This window comes from Hylobates moloch, unplaced genomic scaffold, assembly GCF_009828535.3.
Source record: "Hylobates moloch isolate HMO894 unplaced genomic scaffold, HMol_V3 SCAFFOLD_12, whole genome shotgun sequence".
Lineage (NCBI taxonomy): Eukaryota > Metazoa > Chordata > Mammalia > Primates > Hylobatidae > Hylobates > Hylobates moloch.
In genome coordinates this window covers 50,944,308-50,970,871 of record NW_026652287.1, presented here as the reverse complement: position 1 = coordinate 50,970,871, position 26,564 = coordinate 50,944,308, and the positions used below count along the sequence as shown (strand labels likewise).

General features: G+C 52.1%; 1 protein-coding gene across 1 annotated transcript; it reads right to left on the bottom strand.

Moving 5' to 3' along the window:
- Window positions 1–4,108: 4,108 nt before the first annotated feature.
- On the bottom strand, window positions 4,109–26,456 carry SLC5A5 (solute carrier family 5 member 5). Its single transcript, XM_032170120.2, has 15 exons — window positions 26,100–26,456; window positions 24,535–24,600; window positions 24,195–24,246; window positions 24,009–24,076; window positions 22,648–22,802; window positions 20,884–21,024; window positions 20,654–20,783; window positions 17,924–18,012; window positions 16,789–16,901; window positions 16,642–16,712; window positions 15,123–15,209; window positions 14,842–15,038; window positions 10,411–10,535; window positions 7,495–7,610; window positions 4,109–4,783 (listed from the first exon to the last, which is right to left on the bottom strand). The coding sequence occupies exons 1-15, from the start codon at window positions 26,454–26,456 to the stop codon at window positions 4,619–4,621; spliced, it is 1,932 nt and encodes a 643-aa protein (XP_032026011.1). The 3' UTR covers window positions 4,109–4,618.
- Window positions 26,457–26,564: the final 108 nt, after the last annotated feature.

The window sequence follows — 26,564 nt, the reverse complement described above, 5'->3', positions numbered from 1 at the left end:
ACATGCCTGTAATCCCAGCTACTAGGGAGGCTGAGGCAGGAAAATCACTTGAGTCTGGGAGGCGGAGGCTGCAGTGAGCTGAGATCATGCCACTGCACTCCAGCCTGGGTGACAGAGCAAGACTCCCGCCTCAAAAAAGAAAGAAAGAAAAAAAACATTAAAAAAAGAATTCCAGTGGCCGCCAGACACAGTGGCTCACTGTAATCCCAGCACTTTGGGGGGCCAAGGTGGGCAGATGAGTGGAGGTCAGGAGTTTGAGACCAGCCTGGTCAACATGGTGAAACTCTGTCTCTACTAAAAATACAAAATTAGCTGGGCGCGGTGGCACAATTTATTACAAAATAGGTGCAATTTATTACAAAATAGGCTTTGTGTGAGATAATATTGCCCAACTGTAGGCTAAGGCAAGTGTGGTTTTTTCTTTTGTTTTTTTGAGATGGGGTCTCACTGTCACCTAGGCTGGAGTGCAGTGGCGAGGTCTCGGCTCACTGCAACCTCTGCCCTCGTAGGCCCAAGCAATCCTCCCACCTCAGCCTCCCAAGTAGCTGGGACAACTGACGCATACCTCCACGCCTGGCTATATATTTTTTGTATTTTTGTATTTTTTGTAGAGCCAGTGTCTCACCATGTTGCCAAGGCTGGTGTCAAACTCCTGGGCTCAAGCAATCTGTGAGCCTCAGCCTCCCAAAGTGCTGGGATACAGGTGTGAGCCACTGCACTGGGCCAAAGGTAAGTGTTCCTGGCACGTTTAAGGTAGGTTAGGCTGAGCTATCATGTTCTGTAGGTTAGGTGTGTTAAATACTTTTCTGGTGTGAGATATTTTCACCTCATGATGGGTTTACTTGGACATAACCACCTCGAGGAGCATCTGTATATATCCCCACAAATTCTTTAAACAAATAGTGACAGGATCTTGCTGTCACCCAGGCTGGAGTGCAGTGGTGCGATCACAGCTTCGACCTCTTGGGCTCAAGCAATCCTCCTACCTCAGCCTAGCAAGTAGCTGGGACTACAGGCATGCGCCACCTCACCTGGCTAATTTTGAAATTTTTCAGCCAGGCGCGGTGGCTCACGCCTGTAATCCCAGTACTTTGGGAGGCCGAGGCGGGCAGATTACGAGGTCAGGAGATCGAGACCATCCTGGCTAACACGGTGAGACCCCGTCTCTACTAAAAATACAAAAAATTAGCCAGGTGTGGTGGCAGGTGCCTGTAGTCCCAGCTACTTGGGAGGCTGAGGCAGGAGAATGGCGTGAACCCGGGAGGTGGAGCTTGCAGTGAGCCGAGATCGCACCGCTGCACTCCAGCCTGGTGGACAGAGTGAGACTCCATCTCAAAAAAAAAAAAAAAGGAAATTTTTCTATAGAGATGGGGTCTCGCTATATTGCCCAGGCTGTTCTCAAACTCCTGGTCTTGAGCAATCCTCCTACCTTGGTCTCCCAAAGTGTTGGGATTACAGGCGTGAGACACTGTGCCCGGCCTCCATACAAAGACTCGTATATGAATGTTCATAGCAACTTGATTTCTCATAGCCAAAAGCTGCAAACAACCCATACATCAACTGGTGTATAGATAACAAACTATGATCCTTTCGCACAATGGAATACTACTCCGCAGTACACGGAATGAATAACGCCGTGGATGGATCTCTACACTGCAGCCAGATCAGCTTCTTCTGCTCACTTGGGGGAACATTAGCCATCCCTTCCCCGGGTGCCTCCTCCCATCTCAGATTTGGGCTCTGTTTTGAGTGAGGACTACATAGAGGTGGAAAATCTGCTTACCACGTTGCTCAGTCATTGATTTGATTTTATATATATATATATATATATTTTTTTTTTTTTTTTGAGACAGAGTCTTGCTCTTTTGCTCAGGCTGGAATGCAGTGGCATGATCTCACTGCAACCTCTGCCTCCCAGGTTCAAGGGATTCTCCTGCCTCAGCCTCCCGAGTACCTGGGACTACAGGCGCCGGCCACCACACCCGGCTAATTTTTGTATTTTTAGTAGAGATGGGGTTTCACCATATTGGCCAGTCTGGTTTTGAACTCTTGACCTCGAGTGATCTGCCCACCTCAGCCTCCCGAAGTGCTGGGATTATGGGCATGAGACGCCACACCCGTCCAGTCATTGATTTTAAAGTTGTAATGGCCAGTTTTAAGTCCAAATCTAAAGGTGTCCAATCCCAACAGCAGGCACAGAGGACCAGGTCTCCAAGGGGTGGAGAGAAGTGGGATCGGAAGGTGTGTATGAGGCCGGGCACGGTGGCTTATGCCTGTAATCCCAGCACTTTGGAAGGCTGAGGCAGGCAGATCACTTGAGGTCAAGAGTTCGAGATCAGCCTGACCAACATGGTGAAACCCCGTCTCTACTAAAAATACAAAAGTCAGCCGGGAATGGTGGCACATGCCTGTAATCCCAGCTCCTCGGGAGGCTGAGGAAGGAGAACCTGGGAGGCAGAGGTTTCAGTGAGCCGAGATCGCGCCACTGCACTCCAGTCTGGGTGACAGAGTGAGACTCTGTCTTAAAAAAAAAAAAAAAAAAAAAGTGTGTATGAGCTCCTGTGGCTGCTGTCACAAACCACTATAGGCCTGGTGGCATCGAACAACAGAAATTTATTCTCTGACAGTTCTGGCAGCCAGAAGTCTGACATCAAAGTGTCAGTAGGGCCATGTTCCCTCTAAAGGCTCTAAGAAACAATGCATCTCATGCCCCCTCTCCTGATTTCTGGTTGTTGCTGGCAATCCTTGGGTCCTCAGACTCGTAGACTCATTGATCCAACCTCTGCCTCTGTCTCCACATGGCATCTTCCCCATGTGTTTCTCTGCATCTCTTCTCTACTTCATATGAGGAACCAGTCACTGGATTCATCCATCCTCCTCCAGTAATACCTCTTTTAATTTAACCAGTTACACCTGCAAAGACCCTATTTCCAAGTAAGTTCATGTTCTGAGGCTCTGGGTGGACATAAGTTTTGGGGGGACACAACCCAATTCGAGAGCCTCTGTTGTCAGGTGAGGAGGGGACGCTAGCAGGCTCAGGGTGATGGGAGACATGGCAGGTGTGTGGGCCAAGGTTGGAGGCCATGTGGGGTCTGAATCACCCCCTCCCCAATGCCAGGAAGAAAATAAAGAAGAAAGAGGCAGGGCGCGGTGGCTCACCCCTGTAATCCCAGCCCTTTGGGAGGCCAAGGCAGGAGGATCACCTGAGATCAGGAGTTCGAGACCAGCCTGGCCAACATGGCAAAACCCCATCTCTACAAATATACAAAATTACAAAAATTACCCAGGCGTGGTGGCGCTCACTGTAATCCCAGGTACTCAGGTTGCTGAGGCAGAAGAATCACTTGAACCCACGAGGTGGAGGTTGCAGTGAGCTGAGATTGTGCCACTGCACCCAGCCTGGGTGACAGAGTGAGACTCTGTCTCAAAAACAGAAAAGAAAAGAAAGAACAAAGAAAGAAGAAAGAGTTGGTGTTCAACTCTTGGTAAATGCCTGTATTGCTATTGTGTCCTTGGCCAAGCCATTGCCCTCCTCTCTGGGCCTCAGTTTCTCTGCCTGTGAAATGAGGCACAGGAAGTTGGGCCTGAAGACCTCCAAAATGCTTGCTAAGGTTAAACACAGGCCAGGCACAGTGGCTCTGGCTGGGCGCTGTGGCTCACACCTGTACTCCCAGCACTTTGGGAGGCCAAAGCGGGTGGATCACCTGAGGTCAGGAGTTCGAGACCAGCCTGACTAATATGATGAAACCCCGTCACTACTAAAAATATAAAAATCAGGTGGGTGTGGTGTCGGGTACCTACAATCCCAGCTACTTGGGAGGCTGAGGCAAGAGAATTGCTTAAATCCGGGAGGCAGAGGTTGCAGTGAGTCAAGATCACACCATTTTACTCCAGCCTGGGCGACGAGCTAAACTCTTTCTCAAAAATGATAAGGCTAAACACGTTTCAGGTAAGAGCTGGGGTCTTTCTCAGATCCTGATGTTAGATCTGGGAGTTTCCTATGTTGTCCAGAGGGGATTCCAACATCTTTCTATTATAGATTGAGAGAAACGGCAGGCCAGGCATGGTATCTCATGCCTGTAATCCCAGCACTTTGGGAGGCCGAGGTGGGTGGATCACTTGAGGTCAGGAGTTCAAGACCAGCCTGACCAACATGGCGAAACCCTGTCTCTACTAAAAATACAAAAAGTTAGCTGAGCATGGTGGTGGGCACCTATAATCCCAGCTACTCAAGAGGCTGAGGCAGGAGAATGGCTTGAGCCTGGGAGGCAGAGGTTGCAGTGAGCCGAGATCATACCACTGCACTGCAGCCTGGGCGACAGAGCACGACTCTGTCTCAACAAAAAAAAAAAAAAAGAGAGAAAAACCCAGCCTTATTTTGGGGGAGCCGTTGGGGCTGCAGTATCTAATACTAGGGACAGTTGAAGCAAGGGGCTGGATTTAAAAAATGACCTCCCGGAGGCAGGGCCTCCCCATAGGGTAGGGTCTTGTAGTCTTGAACTCATTTGCTTACAAGGCAATCCAGCCAATCGGAGCCCAAGGCCATGGGCCCGTTGTCTGGGTTTGGCCCATTTTGAGGTTCCATCCCAGGGTGTCAGTCCCGCAGCTGGCCCTGTCCTCAGAGGTTTGTCTCCCGCTGGTCTCGACCACCATCATGTCCACCACAGGGGGTCCAGGAGCCAGCCCCCTCCAGCTCCTTCTGCCCCAAGAAAAACAGACGGTCCTCATTGGTGGGCAGGAAGCCAGGGGGCTTCTTGCTTCCAGTGGGGAGTTCTTCTGGACCCTGGAGAAAAGTGGGAAAAAGACACCCCATCAGAGACCCTGTCCCCACCCTGTTCTGTGTCAGCTCATCTCCCAGATGGGCCACTGATGACCTGGCGGGACGGGGCGTGCACAGAATTGCACACTATCCCCTTGCTCAGTGCACGGGCCGTCCTGCCCCCTCTACCTCCAAAATTTCCATGTGCTTCTCTTCCCCACTCACATGTCACCTACAGCCCTGGCCATCAACACTTTCTTAGATGCCTGCTATAGTTCCTCTCTCCTCTCTCTGCTTCTCTGCCCGTTCACCTTCAAGAAAATAAATATTTCTGGCTAGGCACGGTGGCTCACCCCTGTAATCCTAGCACTTTGGGAGGCCGAGGTGGGCAGATCACTTGCGTCCAGGAGTTTAAGACCAGCCTGGCCCACATGGTGAAACCCCATCTCTACCAAAAATAAAAAATTAACCAGACTTGGTGGTGCATGTCTATAATCCCAGCTACTCAGGAGGTTGAAAGATGGGAGAATTTCTCGGGCCATGGAGGTTGGTGCTGCAGTGAGCCATGGTCATGCCACTACACGCCAGCCTGGGCAACAGAGTGAGACCCTATCTCAAAAAAAGAAAAAGAAAAAAAAAAAGACAAAAAGAAAAAAAAACACAAATAAAACAAAGACAACAAAAAAAGAAAATAAAATAATAAAGAACAAAAAAAAGAAAAAGAGAGAGAAAGAAAAAAAGAAAAGAAGAGGAAGGAAACGTAAAGAGGAAAGAAAGAAAAGATAAATACTTCTCTAGGGCAGCTGGAGGGAGCTTTAAACACCTTCAGGCAAACCCCTCCCCTCCCAATCCCCTTCTCAGTCAAAGCTGTTCCTGTCTGTGGCTGGTTCCTCTTCTGCTAACTCAGGGTCAATCAATGTCACCTCTCCCAAGAGGCCACCCCTGACTTCCCTGGCTAAAGTTGCTCCCCATCACAGCATCCGGCTTTATTATCCTTTGAATGTTTATCCTGCTGAGACCCTACATGTTTTTCTTTTTAGCTTGCTTGCTCTCTCGCTCTCTCGCTCTCTCTCTCTCTGTCTTTTCTTTCTTTCCGACAGTGTCTCGCTCTTGTTGCCCAGGCTGGAGTGCAATGGCACAATCTCTGCTCACTGCAACCTCCGCCTCCCAGGTTCAATTGATTCTCCTGCCTCAGCCTTCCAAATCACTGGAATTATAGGCACGCACCACCACACTCGGGTAATTTTTTGTATTTTTAGTAGACACGGGGTTTCACCATGTTGGCCAGGGTGATCTCGAACTCCTGACCTCAGGTGATCCACCTGCCTCGGTCTCCCAAACTGCTGGGATTACAGGGGTGCGCCACCACGCCTGGCTCTTTCCTTCCTTTCCTTCCTTCTTTTCCCTCCCTCCCTCCCTTCCTGCTTTCCTTCCTTTTTGACGAAGTCTTGCTCTGTCACCCAGGCTGGAATGCAGTGGCGCGATCTCAGCTCACTACAACCTCTACCTCCTGGGTTCAAGTGTTCAATTCTCCTGCCTCATTCTCCCGAGTAGCTGGGATTACAGGCACATGCCACCATGCCTGGCTAATTTTTTTATTTTTAGTAGAGACGGGGTTTCGCCATATTCAACAGGCTGGTCTTGAACTCCTGGCCTCAAGCGATCTGCCCACCTCAACCTCCCAAAGTGTTGGGATTACAGGCGTGAGCTACCGTGCCCGGCCTGACAGCATCTGGTTGTATTATCTTTTGAATGCTTATCATATACTGAGACAGACCCTACATATTTCTCTTTTTAGTTTTCACCTGCCCCTGCTAGATGAAGGTGGGGTGGGGGTCTCAGGCCATAGCCCAGGGCAGGACTGGGTACACAGCAGGTGCTCAATAAATGAGAGAATGGAACAGGGATTCCAAAACAAGGGTAGGCATGGGATCAGGTCCCCCAGGGACAGCATTTTCCAAACTCTGGGAATTCACAAAGCAACCACGCGGTTTTAGCCAAAATCGGTTTACCATCTGTTGTGTTTCTTATGTAAGATTTTTTCCCCAAGTTGACTCACTTTTGAATTAAGTAATTTTATTTTAAGAAGAGACTTTACATCAATACCCTAACGGCACACCAGTTTCACCTGCCAAAGATTGGAAGTCACTGTGAAAACAGATAACGACAAAAAGGAATAGTATTCAACTTTGTTCAGTCCTTATGAAGGGAGATAATAAAAACTTGAAGATGAGGCCGGGTTCGGTGGCTCATGCCTGTCATCCCAGCACTTTGGGGTTCTGAGGTGGGTGGATCATCTGAGGTCAGGAGTTCGAGACCAGCCGGAGCAACATGGTGAAACCCCATCTCTACTAAAAACACAAAAATTAGCTGGGTGCGGTGGCATGCACCTGTAGTAGCAACTACTCAGGAGGCTGAGGCAGGAGAATCACTTGAACTCGGGATGTGGCGGCTGCAGTGAGCCGAGGTTGCACCACTGCACTCCAGCCTGGGCAACAGAGAGAGACTCTGTCTCAAAAAACAAACAAACAAAAAGGAATAGTATTAAACTCTGTTCAGTCCTTGTGAAGGGAGATAAAAACTGTTGAGGATGAATCAGCTCCCAATAGTCTTTTGACTGGAGATAATGAGAGATGGAGAAAGGTGCTGATGTACCATGTCCCTCCCCTGAGCTATGGTCATGCCCCAAAGCCACTTGGCTGCCTCTAGCTCTGGGAATCCAGCCTAAGACTGACCTTGACCAAGTTGTCATCCAGGATGGCCACTTCTTCCTTGGGGGCCACTGATGCTGTCTGCCGTGCGAGGTCCCACCACAACAATCCCGGGGCCAGGGTGCTGCGCTTGGTGGGGCCTGAAAGGCGGGGAGAAATGGAGAAATCCAGGCATTTAGTGAAGGGGTCATGGGGGTTGGAGACCAGGCCCTGGGAAGGAGAAAGGAGATCCCTGGTCTATGAAGTCTAACAGGCTCCAGTCCCACTGAGGGACCTGGCAAGCCTCTGAGCCTCAGTTTCCTCATCTACACAGTGAAGTTGTAATAAAACATCAGTGAGGCCAGGCATGGTGGCTCATAATCGCACTTTGGGAGTCTAAGGCAATAGGATTGCTTAGAGTTGCCCAGTAGTTGGAGACCAGCCCAGGCAACACAGCGAGACCCCATCTCTACAAAATATTAAAACATTAGCCAGGCATGGTGGTGCGTGCCTCTAGTCTCAGCTACTTGGGAGGCTGAGGCAGAAGGATTGCTTGAGCCCAAGAGGTCGAGGCTGCAGTGAGCCATCATTGTGCCACTGCACTCCAGCTTGGTGACAGAGTGAGACCCTGTTTCTAAAACAAAACAAAACAAAACAAAACAAAAACATCAATGGAGGTTGGGCACGGTGGCTCACGCCTGTAATCCCAGCACTTTGGAAGACTGAGGGAGGGGATCACTTGATGTCAGGAGGTCGAGACTAGCCTGGCCCACATGGCAAAACCCCATTTCTACTAAAAATACAAAAATTAGCCAGGCGTGGGGGTAGGCGCCTGTAATCCCAGCTACTCGGGAGGCTGAGGTAAGAGAATTGCTTGAACCCAGAAGTCAGAGGTTGCAGTGGGCCAATATCACACCATTGCACTCCAGCCTGGGAGACCAGAGTGAAATTCCATCTCAAAAAACAAAACAAAACAAAACAAAAGACATTAATGGATGGCTGGGAGGGTGCAGCACACGGTTCCATTCACTGCTGCATCCCCAGTGCCTAAAATAGCGCCCAGCACAGAGGAGGACTCGATAAAGGCCTGATGAATGTGAAGTCTGAGACTCAAGAAGTGTAAGCAGGTACTGTTATCACTACTGATTTTCCCCTCTTCGTCTGCTTCTACTTTTCCGTGGAATTTAGAATTCCCTAACAAGTGCGGAGTCACCGGCAGCTTTAGAAGATATTTCAGCACCAGGGATAGCGCCACCCGCCCCATCCCATATCCTCTACTGAGGACTTAATCTTGTGGGGGAGAGGAGTTGCAGGCGATGCCTCCGTTTCTGCCTCTGCAAAATAGGGCAAGCTCTGAGAGGTGCAGGGTTGTCAAGAAAACGACATAGCTTTAAAGGGTGTAAATGTGAGCCGGGCACATTGGCACGCGCCTGTAGTCTCAGCTACTCGGGAGGATGAGGTGGGAGGATTGCTTTCAGCTCAGGAGTTCAAGGTTGCAGTAAGCCATGATCGTGCCACTGCACTCCAGTCTGGGTAACAGTGAGACCCGTCTCTTTTCTTTCTTTCTCTCTTTCTCTCTCTTTCTTTCTCCTTCCTTCCTTCCTTTCCTTCCCTTCCTTCCATCCTTTCCTTCCCTTCCTTCCTTCCTTTCCTTCCCTTCCTCCCTCCCTCCCTCCCTCCCTCCCTCCCTCCCTTCCTTCCTTCCTTCCTTCTTTTAGATGGAGTCTCACTCTCTCGCCCAGGCTGGAGTGCAGTGACACGATCTTGGCTCACTGCAACCTCCATCTCCCAGGATCAAGAGATTCCCTTACCTCAGCCTCCCAAGTAGCTGGGATTACAGGCCCCTGCCACCATGCCCAGCTAGTTTTTTTGTATTTTTAGTAGAGACGGGGTTTCACCATGTTGGCTGGGCTGGTCTCGAACTCCTGACCTCAGGTGATCCACCCGCCTCAGCCTCCCAAGGTGCTGGGATTACAGGCGTGAGCCACCACACCCAGTCGACCCCGTCCCTTTAAAAGAAACTATAGCCAGGTGCGGTGGCTCACACCTGTAATCCCAGCACTTTGGGAGGCTAAGGCGGGTGGATCATGAGGTCAGGAGATCGAGACCATCCTGGCTAACAGGGTGAAACTCTGACTCTACTAAAAATACAAAAAAAAAAATTAGCTGCGCGTGGTGGCGGGTGCCTGTAGTCTCAGCTACTCGGGAGGCTGAGGCAGGAGAATGGCGTGAACCCGGGAGTCGGGGCTTGCCGTGAGCTGAGATCACGCCACTGCACTCCAGCCTGGACAGAGCGAGACTCCGTCTCAAAAAAAAAAAGAAAGAAACTATATGTATATATATATACACACACACACACATATATGTATATATATACACTTTCTTTTATATATATTCATAATTTTTAATATATATTCATAATTTCTTTTATGTATATATATACATAAAAGTGTGTATGTATGTATATATATACACACACACTTCTTTTTTCCTCACAAACTTTTTTTTCCTTTTAAAAAAATAGGTACAGCCCAGGTGCAGTGGTTCACACCTAAAATCCCAGAACTTTGGGAGGCCGAGGTGGGTGGATCACTTGAGCCCAGGAGTTCGAGACACATGGCGAAACTCTGTCTCTATTAAAAATGCAAAATTAGCCAGGCATGGTGGCACACACTTCTAATCCCAGCTACTCGGGAGGCTGTGACATGAGAATCGCTTGAATCTGGGAGGTGGAGGTTGCAGTGAACTGAGATCACACCACTGCACTCCAGCCTGGGTGACAGAGTGAGTCTCAAAAATGATGATGATGATGATGATGATAATAATAAGGTGCAAGTGTGAACAGCACCCAGTGGCAGTTCGGCCAATGGGAGCGTCCTTTCTCCCCTCCCTGCTGGGTGGAGCCTTAAGGCAGAGAGATGAATGGGGTGACCTCTGAGGCCACATGCTCTGTTTACCTACCTGTCAGGCAGCTGATGAGGGCTCCGCACAGCACAGTGGTCAGTGTGCCCAGGGCACCGTAATAGAGATAGGAGATGGCATAGAAGCTGTCAGCTAAGGCAGGTCGGCTGGCGTCCATTCCTGAGCTGCAGGTTGGGAGAGACAGACTTGAACCTCCTCTTTTATCCCCTGCCTGCACTCAAAAGCTGTTCCCACCTCACTCCCTGCTTCCTTCCCCCAGCTGCCATGGCCTAGCACAGACCTCCATTACTGTCTGTCCAGATCTGTGCAGTAGCCAATGTTCCTTCCCTCCAGGTATCCCATCCCCACCCTAGAAGTCCTCCACACACAGCCAGAGGGCACATTACTAAAATGTAACTCAGATCACCTGCTGCTGCCCATCACCCTCTGTGGCTCCCTGTCACCCTCAAAATCAAACCAAATTAAACTCTCAGAAGAAAACATAGGTGGGAATCTTCATGACTGCAACTGTTTCTTAGATATGACACCAAAAGCAAAAGCCACCAAAGAAAAAAATAAATCAATTGGACTTCATCAAAAATTAAAAACTGGCTGGGCGTGGTGGCTCATGCCTGTAATCCCAGCACTTTGGGAGGCCGAGGCAGGTGGATCACCAGGTCAGGAGATTGAGACCATCCTGGCTAACACAGTGAAACCCTGTCTCTACTAAAAATAAAAAAATAAAAAAAAATTAGCCAGGCCTGATGGCAGGTGCCTGTAATCCCAGCTACTCGGGAGGCTGAGGCAGGAGAATGGCATGAACCCGGGAGGCGGAGCTTGCCGTGAGCTCACACCATTGCACTCCAGCCTGGGCAACGGAGTGAGACTCCGTCTCAAAAATAAAAAATAAATAAATAAATAAAAACTTCTGGCTAGGCATGGTGGCTCATGCCTGTAATCCTAGCACTTTGGGAGGCTGAGGCAGGCTGAGGTCAGGAGTTTGAAACCAGGCTGGCTAACATTGTGAAACCCCATCTCTACTAAAAATACAAAAATTAGTCTGGCATGGTGGTGTGCATCTGTAGTCACAGCTACTCAGAAGGCTGAGGTGGGAGAATCCCTTGAACCTGGGAGGTGCAGGTTGCAGTGAGCTGAAATCGCACCACTGCACTCCAGCCTGGGTGACAGAGTGAGACTCCATCCCCCCACCAAAAAAGAGAATTAAAAACTTCTGTGCATCAAAGGATTCTATCGAGAGAATGAAGACAACCTACAGAATGGGAGAAAATATCACATGCAAATTATACATCTGATCAGGGGCTTGTACCCAGAATATAAAAAGATATAGAAATATGTAAATTATAACTCTCAACAATAAAAAGACAAATCACCCAATTTAAAAATGGGCGAAGCGTGTTTTGTTTTGTTTTGTTTTGTTTTTTTGAGACAGGGTCTTGCTCTGTTGCCCAGGATGGATTGCAGTGGTGGGATCATGCCTCACTGCAGCCTTGGCCCCCCAGGCTCAAGCGATCCTCTTTGCCTCAGCCTCCCAAGGAGCTGGGACTACAAGTGTGCACCACCATGCCCAGCTAATTTTTTCATTTTTATTTTTATAGAGATGGGGTCTTTCTATGTTACTCAGGCTGGATGGGCAAAGGGTTTGAATAGACATTTCTCCAAAGAAGATGCACAAATGGCCAATGAAAAGATGCTCAACACTGAAAAGATGCTCAACATCATTATTCATCAGGGAAATGCAAATCAAAACCACAGTGAGGTATCACTTCACACCCACTAGGATGGAGAATAATGAGTATTGGCGAGGACGTGGAGAAGTTAGAATCCTCATATGTTGCTGGTGGGAATGTAAAATGATGTGGCCGCTGTGGAAAACAGTCTGGTAGTTCCTCAAAAAATTAAACATAGGCCGGGCGTGGTGGCTCAGGCCTGTAATCCTAACACTCTGGGAGGCCGAGGCAGGCGGATCATCTGAGGTCAGGGGTTTGAGACCACCCTGACCAACATGGTGAAACCGCTTCTTTACTAAAAATATAAAAATTAGCCAGGCGTGGTTGCATGCGCCTGTAGTCCCAGCTACTAGGGAGGCTGAAGCAGGAGAATCGCTTGAACTCAGGAGGCGGAGGTTGCAGTGAGCGGAGATCACACCACTGCACTCCAGACTGGGCGACAGAGCAAGACTCCATTTAAAAACAAAAAAAGTTAAAGAATTACCATATGATCCAGCAATTCCACTCACAGGTACATACCGAGAGAAATTAAAACATATGTCCATACCAAAACTTGTTCACAAATGTTTTTGGTTTTGTTTGTTTGTTTGTTTTTGGTAGAGTCTCACTCTGTTACCCAGACTGGAGTGCAGTGGCTCCACTGTACTCTGCTGTAATCCCAATACTTTGAAAGGCCAAGGTGTGTGGATCTCCTGAGGTCAGGAGTTCAAGACCAGCCTGATCAATATGGTGAAACCCCATCACTACTAAAAATACAAAAATTACCCAAGCATGGTGGCATATGCCTGTGACCCCAGCTACTCAGGAGGCCGAGACAGGAGAATTGCTTGAACCTGGGAGGCAGAGGTTGCAGTGAGCTGAGATCACGCCACTGCACTCCAGCCTGAGCGACAAAGTGAAACCCCGTCTCAAAAAATATATATGTATTATGCTAAGACACAAAAGATCACATATTTTATGATTCCATTTACATGAAATGCCCAGAACAGGCAAATTCATTGAAACAGAAAGTGGATTCGTGCTTGCTAGGAGCTGGGGAGAGGGGGGAAGTGGGAAGTGACTGCTGATGGGGACAGGGCTTCTTTCTGGGGTGATAAAAATGTTCTTATGGCCAGGAACAGTGCCTCGCACCTGTAACCCCAGCACTTTGGGAGGCAGAGGCAGGCAGATCACTTGAGCCCAGTACTTCGAGACCAGCCTGGGCAACATGGCAAAAACTCATCTCTATAAAAAATACAAAAAATTTAGCTCAGCATGGTGGTGCACGCCTATAGTCCCAGCTACTTGGGAGGCTGAGGCAGGAGGATCATTGGAGTCTGGAGGTCAAGGTGCAGTGAGCTGTGATTGTGCCATTGCACTCCAGCCTGAGTGTTAGAGGGAGACCTTGTCTCCGAAAAACCGGAAAAACAAAAAGCAAAAAAACCCACCCAAAAACCAAAAAAAAAAAACAACAGAAAATGTTCTTGGTTGGCTGGGTGCTCACACCTGTAATCCCAGCACTTTGAAAGGCTGAGGCGGGCAGATTGTTTGAGCTCAGGAATTCCAGACCAGCCTGGGCAACATAGCCAGACCCTGTCTTTACAAAAAATAAAAATAAAAACTAGCAGGACATGACCGTGTGCGCCTGTGGTCCCAGCAACTAGGGGGGCTGAGGTAGGAAGATTCGTCAAGCCCAGGAGGTTGAGGCAGCAGTGAGCTATGATCGTGCCACTGGACTCCGGCCTGGGCAACAGAGCAAGACCCTGTCTCAAAAAAAAAAAAAAAAAAAGAAAAGAAAATGTTTTTGGGGCCAGGCACGGTGGCTCACACCTGTAATCCCAGCATTTTGGGAGGCTGAGGTGGGCAGATCACCTGAGGTCAGGAGTTCGAGACCAGCCTGGCCAACATGGTGAAACCCCGTCTCTACTAAAAATACAAAATTAGAAAAAAAAAAAAGGAAACGTTCTTGAGTTAGATAGTGGTGATGGTTGCACAAATATACTAAATGCCACTTTTATTTATTTATTTATTTGGGATGGAGTTTCATTTTTGTTGCCCAGGCTGGAATACAGTGGTGCAATCTCAGCTCACTGCAACCTCCACCTCCTGGGTTCAAGCGATTCTCCTGCCTCAGCCTCCCAAGTAGCTGGGATTACAGGCGCCTGCCACCACGCTTGGCTAAGTATTGTATTTTTAGTAGAGACAGGGGTTTCCCCATGTTGATCAAGCTGGTCTTGAACTCCTGACCTCAGGTGATCCACCTGCCTCAGCCTCCCAAAGTGCTGGGATTACAGGTGTGAGCCACTGTGTCTGCCTGGCCTAAATGCCACTTTTAAATGGCTAGTTTATCTCAATAAAAAATAGAACCAAACCAAATTCTGGGCCTCCCTCAAGCTGGGAGGATCACTTGAGCCTGAGAGGTTGAAGCTGCAGTAAGCTGAGACTGCACCACTGCACTCCAGTCTGGACAACAGAGTGAGGCTCTGTCTCAGAAAAACAAAACAAAAAAAGTACTACCTTCCTCTGGCTGCACCATATCTCCCACCCATCTCTCCTCCCATTAAATGCACCCTAACCTCAGTGCAGTTGGACTGGGACTAATCTGACTGTGGCCTCAGGGCCTTTGCACCTACCGTTCCCTCCACCAGGAACGCATTTTACTAGTCAGGCTTCTTATACCGAGTGCGGGGCAAGTAAGTTTCCCTTCAAGATCACACCATCCCGGGCTCGGGTCCTCCCCGCAAACACCCTCAAGTCAGCTCACCTGGGGGCCCTGCTGGAGTCGTTAGCAGGGAGGAGAGCCGGGTCCAGGAGGCCAGAGGCGTTGACTGAGAGAGCCACGCAGCCGGCAGCTGACGACGGCAGGACCCTCATGGTCTGCTCGCTGGGTGGGTACAGCGTGGCGCCCAAGGCCACCCACAGCGACAGCGCCAAGCCCGCGCCCAGTCCCGAAAGGACGCCCTGGGGGCAGAGCCGGCTTCAGGGAAGGGGAGGGGCCTGTCCGGCCCCGCTCCCGCCCCGCCCCTCGCCCCCGCCCCCACTCACCGGGGTGTTGCAGGCCGGCAGGAACATTCCCAAGATGAAGGCTCCCAGCAGGGGGCCGCTGATGACTCCCATGACGGTGAAGGAGCCCTGGGACAGTAGGTGGAAGTGGGGCTGAGGGCGGAGCCCTCCCACCTCTGAGCCTCAGTTTACCCGCTGGGAAAGCGAGACCTCAGAAACTCCACTGTGGGTCTCAAGGACTCCTCTGTGTCTCAGTTTCCCTAAAGGGGAGAGGACCCCCTCACTCGTTCCTGTCTATCTCCCTTGGGTTGGAGGCAAAGATACTGATTCTCTCTTGGGGGTGGCAGTCCCACCCTCAAGCCAGGGAGGCCCTTTCTTCTTCTTTTTTTTTTAATTTGCTGCCCAGGTTGGAGTGCAGTGGCGCGATCTCGGCTCATTGCCAACCTCCGTAGGGAGGCCCTTTCTGTCACCACCCCCCACTTCCCAATTCCCCTGCCCCAAGCCAGCCAGCTGCAGAAAAGTCCCCTGATGGCCTCTGGCATCAAATAGAACCTAGTTCTTAATCTCAGCGATTTGGGAATGCTGAGGTGGGTGGTTGCTTGAGGCCAGGAGTTCAAGACAAGCCTAGGTATGAAGCGAGACCCTGTCTCTAAAAAAAAGTTTTAAAATTAGCCAGGCCAGGCGTGGTGGCTCACACCTGTAATCCCAGCGTTTTGGGAGGCAGAGGCGGGTGGATCACTTGAGGTCAGGAGTTCGAGACCAGACTGGCCAACATGGTGAAATCGCATCTCTAATAAAAATACAAAAATATAAGCTAGGCTTGGTGGCTCACGCCTGTAATCCCAGCACTTTGGGAGGCCAAGGCAGGTGGATCACGAGGTCAGGAGATTGAGACCATCCTGGCTAACACGGTGAAACCCTGTCTCTACTAAAAATACAAAAAATTAGCCGGGCGTGGTGGCGGGCGCCTGTAGTCCCAGCTACTCGGGAGTCTGAGGCAGGAGAATGGCGTGAACCCAGGAGGCAGAGCTTGCAGTGAGCCGAGATCGCACCACTGCACTCCAGCCTGGGCAACAGAGCAAGACTCCATCTCAAGAAAAAAAAGAATACAAAAATATTAGACAGGCATGGTGGTGTGCACCTGTAATCCCAGCTACTCCGGAGGCTGAGGCAGAATTGCTTGAACCCAGAGGGTGGAGGTTGCAGTGAGCTGAGATCATGCCACTGCACTCCAGCCTGGGCAACACAGCGATACTCCATCTCAAAAAAAAAAGAAAAAAGAAAAAAAATTAGCCAGGCATGGTGGCACACACCTGTAACTCCAGCTACTTGGGAGGTTGAGGTGGAAGGATGGCTTGAACCCAGGAGTTGGAGGTTGCAGTGAGCTATGATCGGGCCTCTGCACTCCAACCTGGGACGATACAGTGAGACCCCATCTCAAAAAAAAAAAAAAGTAGTAAGTTCTGCCACTGACACATGTGACCTCTCTGAGCCTCAATTTAATGGCAAAGATGCCCCCACCTCTCAGGGAGACCAGGGCAGGGGGCAGGTGGGGTCTCACCTGGAGGACACCTCCTCCGAGCAGTGAGGACAGAGCTGCCACAGTGAGACAGGCCGATCCGTAGATGAGTGCTGTAGTGGACGGGGGTGGCACGGTCAATGGAGAGGGACTGCCCTGGCCTCCCACCCGGGTCTCCCTGAAACTCACAGAGCCCCTTGGAGATAATCACGAGTTTCCTGGGTGCCAGGCTCTGCAGCCGAGGTTTGATGAGGTCTTCTACAGTGACTGCAGCCATGGCATTGATGCTGGTGGATGCTGTGCTGTGTGAGGAAGGCAGTGGGGGGTCCTCAGGCCATATGGAGAGACCGTCCACACCATCTGGCCTGCCAGACCTCACCCAGCCTGAGGGCAGAGGTGGGGGTAACCCAGTCCTGCAAAGGTGAAGGAGATATCCACCCCTCCCCTCCCCAAAGACCTGAGACATCCCCACAGGAACAAGGACACCTGTGACCAAGGGCAGGCGGGACAGACAGGCAGGTTCTGGTTCCAGAGGGACTGCAGTCACATGTGGGAGATTTGCAAAAGGGACAGTGAGGGCATGTGACCAGAAGTCCCGGAAGAGTGGAAACCACCTGAGTGTGTGGCCTTGGAGGGCAGAAGCAGGGCACTGCTTGGTCGTGGCTGTGCCCCAGGGTTTAGAACAACAGTACTTGGGCTGGGCATGCTGGCTTACGCCTGCAATCTCAGCACTTTGCGAGGCTGAAGCATGCAGATCACCTGAGGTCAGGAGTTCAAGACCAGCCTGGCCAACATGGCAAAACCCCGTCTCTACTAAAAATACAAAAATTAGCCGGCCGTGGTGGCGTGCATCTGTAATCCCAGCTACTTGGGAGGCTGATGCAGGAGAATCGCTTGAACCCAGGAGGCGGAGGTTGCAGTGAGCTGAGATGGCACCATGGCACTACTGCACTCCAGCCTGGGTGACAGAGCAAGACTCCGTCTGGAAAAAAAAAAAAAAAAAAAAAAAGAACAACAGTACCTGCCACATGGTAGATGTTCAATAAATATTTGTCTGGGGAGGAAGGAAGGAACGAAGGAAGAAGAGATGAGAGTCAGGCATGGCCCTGACAGGGGATAAGAAGGTAAACCCCTGCAGTTGGGGTCCCTGTGCCCAGGGCATGCTCTCTGCCAGCGCCTACCTGGGCTGTCTTCTAGGGATCAAGCAGGAACTGGGACTGATGGACAGGTCCAGAACATTCCATGCCCCAGGGGGATGGCAGGCCGGGATGAGGAGGCTCCCAGGGGCTGAAATAATGCTCCATGAACAAGCACGGGTGCTCACCTGAGGGTGCCACTGTAAGCACAGGCCAGGAAAAGACCGGGGACTCCAGGCAGATCTTCGAAGATGTCCAGCACCAGCAGAGGCATGTACTGGGGAGAACTGGGGGTCAGCCTCCCAGAGAGCGGCACCCCAAGGGCAGGTGCATCTATCTGTCCTGACCCTGCACGTCCCCAGCACCCAGGACAGACAGGGCTTAGAGTCGGTATTTAATATGCATTTAGTTTTTGTTTGTGGTTTTTGTTTTGTTTTGTTTTGAGAGAAGATCTTGCTCTGTTGCCCAGGCTGGAGTGCAGTGCCACGATTGTGGCTCCCTGCAGCCTAAAACTCCTGGGCTCAAGCGATCTTCTTGCCTCAGCCCCCCAGTAGCTGAGACCACAGGTGTGCGCCACCATGCCTGGCTAATTTTTTTAAATTTTTGTGTAAAGATAGGGGTCTGGCCAGGCATGGTGATTCATGCCTGTAATCCCAACACTTTGGGAGGCTGAGGCAGGTGGATCACTTGAGCTCAGGAGTTCAAAACCAGCTTGGCCAACATGGTGAAACCTTATTTCTACCCAAAATACAGAAATTAGCTGGTTGTGGTGGTTGGCACCTGTAGTCCCAGCTACTTGGGAGGCTGAGGCAGAGGAATCGCCTGAATCTGAGAGGCAGAGGTTGCAGTGAGAGGAGATCGCGCCGCTGCACTCCAGCCTGAACAACAGAGCCAAACTCTGTCTCAAAAAAAAAAAAAAGAAAGAAAAGAAAGAAAGGCCGGGCACAGTGGCTCACGCCTGTAATCCCAGCACTTTCGGAGGCTGAGGCAGGTGGATCACCTGAGGTCACGAGTTTGAGACCAGCCTGACCAACATGGCAAAACCCCACCTCTACAAAAAATACAAAAAAATTAGCTGGGCATGGTGGCGCATGCCTATAATCCCAGCTACTCGGAGGCTGAGGCAAGAAAATGGCTTGATCCTGGGAGGCACAGGTTGCAGTGAGCCGAGGTTGCACACTGCACTCCAGCCTGGGCAACAGAGGGAGACTCTGTCTCAAAAAAATAATAACAGTAATAATAATTGTGTAAAGATGGGGTCTCCCTACGTTCCTCAGGCTGTAATGTTCATTTGTTGATCAACTGCATGAATCTGAGAATTGTCACTGAGCCCCACTGTGTGCTGAGCCCTGGGATCTCTGTGAAGCAGGGACCTGTGTCATCCCCATTTTACTGATGAAGACTGTGAGGCAGAGAGGTACAGTCCCTCCCTAAAGTTACACAGTCCAGCAGCCCCGGATCTGACCTCCAGGGAGGACTGCAGATGGGGTGGTCCTGCATACCCTCTGCTAACTCTGAACCCCACGGTCAGAACTCTACTTGGGGTGTGACCTAGGCATGGGTCCTGGCACCGCCCCCCGCCCCGACTTGCCCATTGACCTCAGGTAGTTACTTCCCACCGAGCCTCAGTTTCCTCATCTGTAAAGTGGGAGCTGTGATCGCCCTGCCTTTCTCAGAAGAAAGATTAGATGGGGAACTAACTGCTGGTGAAAGGAACAGCATGAGGCACAGAGTAGACACTTGGGACATGGGAGACCGGAGCTGGTCATTATTATTATCACCAACATGATTAGTTCCTGCTGGATTACAGTTTTTGTTTTTGTTTTTGTGGGCTTGTTTTGTTTTGTTTTTATTTTTGTTTGAGACGGAGTTTCTCTCTTGTCACCCAGGCTGAAGTGCAATGGCACCATCTCGGCTCACCGCAACCTCCGCCTCCTGGGTTCAAGCAGATTCTCCTGCCTCAGCCTCCCGAGTAGCTGGGATTACAGGCATGCGCCACCACATGCGGCTGATTTTGTATTTTTCAGTAGGGATGGGGTTTTTCCATGTTGGTCAGGATGGTCTCCAACTCCCGACCTCAGGTGATCCCTCCACCTCAGGCTCCCAAAGTGCTGAGATTACAGGCGTGAGCCACCTCGCCCAGCCCTGTTTTTGATTTTTGTTTTGTTTTGTTTTGTTTTGAGATGGAGTCTCTGTCACCCAGGCTGGAGTGCAATGGCGCGATCTCTGCTCACTGCAACCTCCACCTCCCGGGTTCAAGCTATTCTCCTGCCTCAGCCTCCCGGGTAGCTGGGATTATAGGCATGCATCACCAGGCCTCGCTAATTTTTGTATTTTTAGTGGAAAGGGGGTTTCATCATGTTGGCCAGGTTGGTTTCGAACTTCTAACTTCAAGTGATCTGCCTGTTTCGGCCTCCAAAAGTGCTGGGATTATAGGCGTGAGCCAGCATGCCCGGCCTGGGTCATGGTTTCATCTCCTCTTGAGCATCTCCCAGGGAATCTTTGGAACTCTCTGGAACTCTAGATCTGAAAATGGCCCTCATCTGCTCACAACTACTGAGGGCAGTCCATTGCCTCCCAGACTCACCTTCCCCATTCCTTGCAGATCCTCCTCTGAGCTCTTTTTTTAATCTCTGCCTCACCTCCAATACTGGACTACAGGCCACCACCTGGCTAATTTTATATTTTATAGAGACGGGGTTTCATCAAACTCCTGACCTCAGGTGATCCACCTACCTCAGCCTCCTAAAGTGCTGGGATTATGGGCATGAGCCGCCGCACCTGGCCTCCTCTCAGTTCTTTTCCTGCTTCTTGGCCTTTGCACAGGCCATTCCCTTTGCTAGGAATGCTCTTCGACCTCAATCCCACCAAGGTAGTGAGGGAGTGCAGAACCAACCAAGAGCCTGGGTGGGACTCACCTGGTCTGGGGCAGAGATGCGCCCCAGGAGGAGAGGGTCGCAGTCAGTGTAAAACACAAACATGACGATGCCACAGCAGGCAGCGCTGGACACGATCAGGAACAGGCCCACCTGGTTGATGAGCAGGGCCCTGGGGGAAGAGGCGGCCTCAGGCTCAGGGGACAGCCTCAGGCTGGTGGAGGGGGGCAGCATGTCCCAGAAACCCCCACCTTGCTCCCCCAAACACTCACAGCTTGGCCTGCTTCTCTGTGCGGCAAGCCACGTAGCGCTGCACCTGGGCCTGGTTCACGCCATACATGGAGAGCCACACCAATGTGCCACCCACCACAAAAGTCCAGAATGTATAGCGGCTCCTCGGGTCAGGGTTAAAGCTGGGTGGGGACAGGGCAAGTTAGCCACTTGGAGATGGCACGTTGACTTCACCCTCCCAAGGGCCCCAGACAGCGTTTCTGGACCTTATAGGGGCTATTTGGAGTGGGTTTTGTTGGCCGGGCGCAGTGGCTCATGCCTGTAATCCCAGCACTTTGGGGCCCAAGGCAGATGGATCACCTGAGGTCACAGTTCAAGGCCAGCCTGGCCAACATGGTGAAACTCCATCTCTATAAAAATACAAAAATTAGCTGGGAATAATGGCAGGTGCCTGTAATCCCAGCTACTTGGGAGGCTGAGGCAGGAGAATCACTTCAACCCAGGAGGCGGAGGTTGCAGTGAGCTGAGATCGTGCCATTGCACTCCAGCCTGGGTGACAGAGCGAGACTCCATCTCAAAAAAAAAAAAAAATGAATTAAATTAAAAATAAATAAAAAATAAATGGAGTGGGTTTGACGTATGCATAGGCATTTGCCAGATTGAAAATTCACATTTGTTTACTGAGTCATCTATCCATGCATTTAAAAACCATTCTTTCTTTGCCCAGCTGAGAGTTCAGAGTGGCTTTAGCCCCCAGTCTGGTCTGAAGGGAGGAGCAGAGAGCAGCGAGGGCCTCCTGGAGCAGGAGGCATTGGCTGATTTCTACCATCCCAGGGCACAAAGGCAGCCCAGCCCCATCCTCTTTTTTTTTTAAAGACGGAGTTTCGCTCTTGTTGCCCAGGCTGGAGTGCAATGGTGTGATCTCGGCTCACCGCAACCTCCGCCTCCTGGGTTCAAGCGATTCTCCTGCCTCAGCCTCCCCGAGTAGCTGGAATTACAGGCATGCGCCACCACGCCCTGCTAATTCTTTTTTTTTTTTGAGGGGGGAGGGGAGGACGGAGTCTCTGTCTCTAGGCTGGAGTGCAGTGGTGCCATCTCGGCTCACTGCAGCCTCTGCCTCCTGGGTTCAAGCAATTCTCCTGCCTCAGCCTCCTGAGTAGCTGGGATTACAGGCGCCCGCCAGCACACCTGGCTAATTTTTGTATTTTTAGTAAAGACAGACTTTCACCAAGTTGGCCAGGATGGTCTCGATCTCTTGACCTCGTGATCCGCCCGCCTTGGCCTCCCAAAGTGCTGGGATTACAGGCGTGAGCCACCGCGCCCGGCCTAATTCTTATTCTTTAGTAGAGACGGGGTTTCTCGATGTCAGTCATGCTGGTCGCAAACTCCCGACCTCAGGTGATCCCCCCACCTTGGCCTCCCAAAGTGCTGGAATTACAGGCATGAGCCACCGTGCCCAGCCTTTTTTTTTTTTTTTTTTTTTGAGACAGGGTCTAGCTCTGTCATCCAGGCTGGAGTGCAGTAGTGTGATCTCAGCTTGCTGCAGCCTCCGCCTACCAGGCTCAAGCAATCCTCCAGCCTCAGCCTCTCGACTACCTGGGACCACAGGTGCACACCACCACGCCCAGCTAATTTTTGTATTTTTGTAGAGATGGGTTTTCACCATGTTGCCCAGGCTGGTCTCGAACTCCTGAGCTCAAGTGATCCGCCCGCCTCGGCCTCCCAAAGTGCTGGGATTACAGGCGTGAGCCACCGCACCGGTCCCAGCCCCATCTTGCTGGAGTATCCTCTGCATTTTCACTCACTCCATCAGGTTGATCCGGGAGTGGTTCTGGGCCAGCGTGAGCACCTGGCGGGGCCCACCCACAAGCATGACACTGCGTGCCAGGACAACCCAGAAGCCACTTAGCATCACCACGACCTGGAACACATCAGTCCATACCACAGCCTTCATGCCACCCTGCAGCATGGGACAGAGAGAGGGAGAGGGGCGGTTAGATGGGGGACGTGGTCTTCAGTGGTGCCTGGGACTGATGCCCTTCTATGCCTCAGTTTCCTCCTCTCTAAAGTGGGATTAATAATAATACCTTCTTACTGTGTTGTTGTAAGAATTAAGTTAGTTATTTTATTTTTAAAGAAAAGGTTTCTGTCTGTTGCCCAGGCTGGAGTGCAGTGGTGTGATCACAGCTCACTGCAGCCTGGAACTCTTAGGCTCAAGTGATCCTCCTGCCTCAGCCTCTGGAGTAGCTGGAACTACAGCAGGTGCCACCATGCCCGATTAATTAAAAAAATTTTTTTTGTAGAGATGCGGTGGCGGGGGTCTCGCTATGTTGCCTAGGCTGGCCTGGAACCACTGGCCTCAAGTGATCCTCCCACCTTGGCCTCTCAAAGTGCTGGGATTACAGGTATGAGCCACTCTGCCCAGTAGAATTAAACAAGTTAATAAGTGAAAAAGATTTGGAACATGACTTGACATACAAGAGTGTCAGTGAGTGATTGCTGCCATTACTATTATTATTACATTTTTTTGAGATGGAGTCTTGCTCTGTCGCCCAGGCTGGAGTGCAATGGTGCAATCTCCACTCACTGCAACCTCCACCTTCCAGGTTCAAGCGATTCTCTTGCCTCAGCCTCCTGAGAGGCTAGGATTACAGGCGCGTGCCACTGTGCCCAGATAATTTTTGTATTCTTAGTAGAGACGGGGTTTCACCATGTTGGCCAGGCTGGTCTCGAACTCCTGACCTCAGGTGATCCGCCTGCCTCTGCCTCCCAAAGTGCTGGGATTACAGACGTGGGCCACCGCGCCCGGCCGCCATTACTATTATTATCACTATGATGATAATATCGCATCAAGGTCAGACCTGAGCCAGCCAAAGGTAGCCTTCCCTGGGACCTCAGCCAGCCCCAGGATGAAGCAGGAGCTCACTTCCTGCTGGACAGGAAGCCAGAAGAGGTGGAAACCTGGATCCAGCCATGCCTGAAGCTACCATACCTCTAGATTCTCAGCAATAAGCTTTTCAGATCACTTTTCACTATAAAGATGAGGACTCTGGGTCCCAGCTGGGACAGAGCCTTCCTCGGGAGAAAGGGGCAAGCCCAGAGTCTCCCCACAAGAGACACAGTGGGCCCGATCCCCAGTATGGAGTGGGTTCCCAGGGCCACTCACCACAGCCGTGTAGAAGGTGCAGATAATTCCGGTGGACAGGAGCGACGCCCAGATGTCCAGCCCGGTCACTATGCAAAAAGAGGTCCCCCTGTTAGGCCCCTGGGCGTGGCGCAAACTTAGTCTGGGGTTCTCCTCTCCCTCCCTTTCTCTTCCCAGACACGCTTCCCTAATCTCCCAGAGTCACACCTTGGTTCAGGATGAGGGCCGGTGCGTAGATTACGATGCCGGTGTACAGCATCTGTAGACAGAGTGTGGGGCGGGTGAGCAGGGAGGGCGTCTGGGCGAGTTGGGGATGGGGAGAGGAGGGAGAAGGGTGGTCCCAGCATATGGGCGGGGCAAATAGGCCGGGTCTTGCAGAGTGCAGGCGGGGTCAGGCCGGCTGTGGTGTGGGAGGGGACTGGTGGGGGCGGGGTCAGAACGGGAGCATGGGGCGGGGTCTGGTCGGGGTCTTGCCTGGTGGGGGCGGGGCTAGTGAAGGCTGATGCTCTCGGGGCCCTGAGCTGAGGGCGGGGCCGAGGCCACTCACCGTGGCTACAATGTACTGCAAAGTCCCGCAGAGCCGCACTGCGCGGCTGAAGCGCATCTCCAGGTACTGCAAGGAGGGACTCGAGGTCACCTGGACAGTCCTTACCCGGGAGCCGAGGCCTCTGGGGTCCCTCGCCTGCTCTCTAGGTGGTCCCCTCCCTCCGGAAGCCAACCGGGCTCGCCAGATTCTTGCACGTGGAAGCCCCGCCGCACGCACACGTCCGTGCACAGGTGCCATCCCGTGCCTGTGCGTACCCCGTGGACCTGGAGGACTGGTCCATGCGTGTGCACGCGCCCTCCCACTTGCGCCTGATGGGCGCGGGCTCCTGGTCAGCCACCGCTCAGCTGACACCGACGTGGCCCGCAAGCGCACAGTGTAGACAGTGCCCGGGGCCAATGGTGTTGGCTGCCTAGGATATACCTGTCACGATTTTTTTTTGGTGGGGGGAACGGAGTCTCGCTCTGTCGCCCAGGCTGGGGTGCAGTGGCACGACCTTGGCTCACTGCAACCTCCGCCTCCCAGGTTCAAGCAATTCTCCTGCCTCAGCCTGCTGAGTAGCTGGGATTACAGGCGCGCGAGACCATGACCGGCTAATTTTTGTATTTTTAGTAGAGACGGGGTTTCACCATGTTAGCCAGGCTGGTCTTGAACTCCTGACATCGTGATCCACCCACCTCGGCCTCCCAAAGTACTGGGATTACAGGCGTGAGCAACCGCGCCCTGCCACAATATTTTTTTTCCTTTGAGACAAGAGTCTCGCTCTGTCGCCCAGGCTGGAGTGCAGTGACGCGATATCGGCTCACTGCAACCTCCCGGGTTCAAGCAATTCTCCTGTCTCAGCCTCCCAAGTAGCTGGGATTACAGGTGCCCACTACCACATCTGGCTAATTTTTGTATTTTTAGTAGAGACGGGGTTTCACCATGTTGGCCAGGCTAGTCTCTAACTCCTGACCTCAAATGGTCCACCCGCCTCGGCCTCCCAAAGTGCTGGGATTACAGGAGTGAGCCACCGCGCCCGGCCCCGGTCACGATTTTAATCGCTTTACCCTCTCCCCTGGAGGGAGGTCCTGTAATTCGTCCATTAGACAGCTGGGAAACCCAAACAGAGAGGCACGCCCCTTGCCCAAGACAGAAGAAAGCAGTGAAGCCGGGTTTCGAACCCCGGAGCCGTCAGTGCTCGCTTCGGCAGCACATATACGAACCCCGGAGCCGTCAGCAGTCCCCTCTAGCGCGCACACGTGGGTCTGCACGCCTGGGCAGGTGGGGGGCAGGTGTGTGTCCACCCGTGAGTACACACCTGGTCGAGCCGGGCCCCGCCCCGCAAGCGCTTCCACCTAAGAAGCAGGACGCCAGGCTCTCTCTTCCTCCTTCCTGCCCCTCTCCGGGCGCCTGGGGCCTCTTCCTAGAACCCTCCCCACGTGTCTGCCTAGGGGCCCCCTCTGTTAAAGCACCGAGGTGCCGTCCGCGTCCTCCTGTGCAGCGGCTCAAAGCCCCAGGGCCTCCCCTACACGGGGTCCCAGCACTGCCAGTGGGGCGGGTCCTACCCCCGGGCCTCTGTCCGGTACCTCGTAGGTGCTGGTGAGGCCCAGGCGGTAGAAGACGGGCATGAAGAGCAGGGCGGTGAGGACCGAGTTCAGAAGCTGGCCCAGGCACATCCAGAGGAACTTGAGGCCATAGCGATAGGCCTCCGACGGCACGCCCAGCACCTGCACGGCCGACATGAAGCTGGCAGACAGCGACAGGCCCACGGGCAGGGCCGCCAGGCGCCGGCCCCCGGTGAAGAAGTCCTCAGCGCTGCGCTGCCCGCCCCGAGCCAGCCCGACCCACAGCCCGATGCCAGTGGACACCAGGAGCATGAGGGCAAAGACCCCGTAGTCCCAGGCTCCGAAGGTGGGCCGTTCCGCGGTCTCCACGGCCTCCATGAGGGCGGGTGCGGAGGCCCAGCGCGTCCTCGGACGCCCTGCGTGCTCAAGCGGGGGAAGCTGGCAGGGGCCGAGGAGGCAGGACGGGGCGGGCAGGTGGGAGGATGC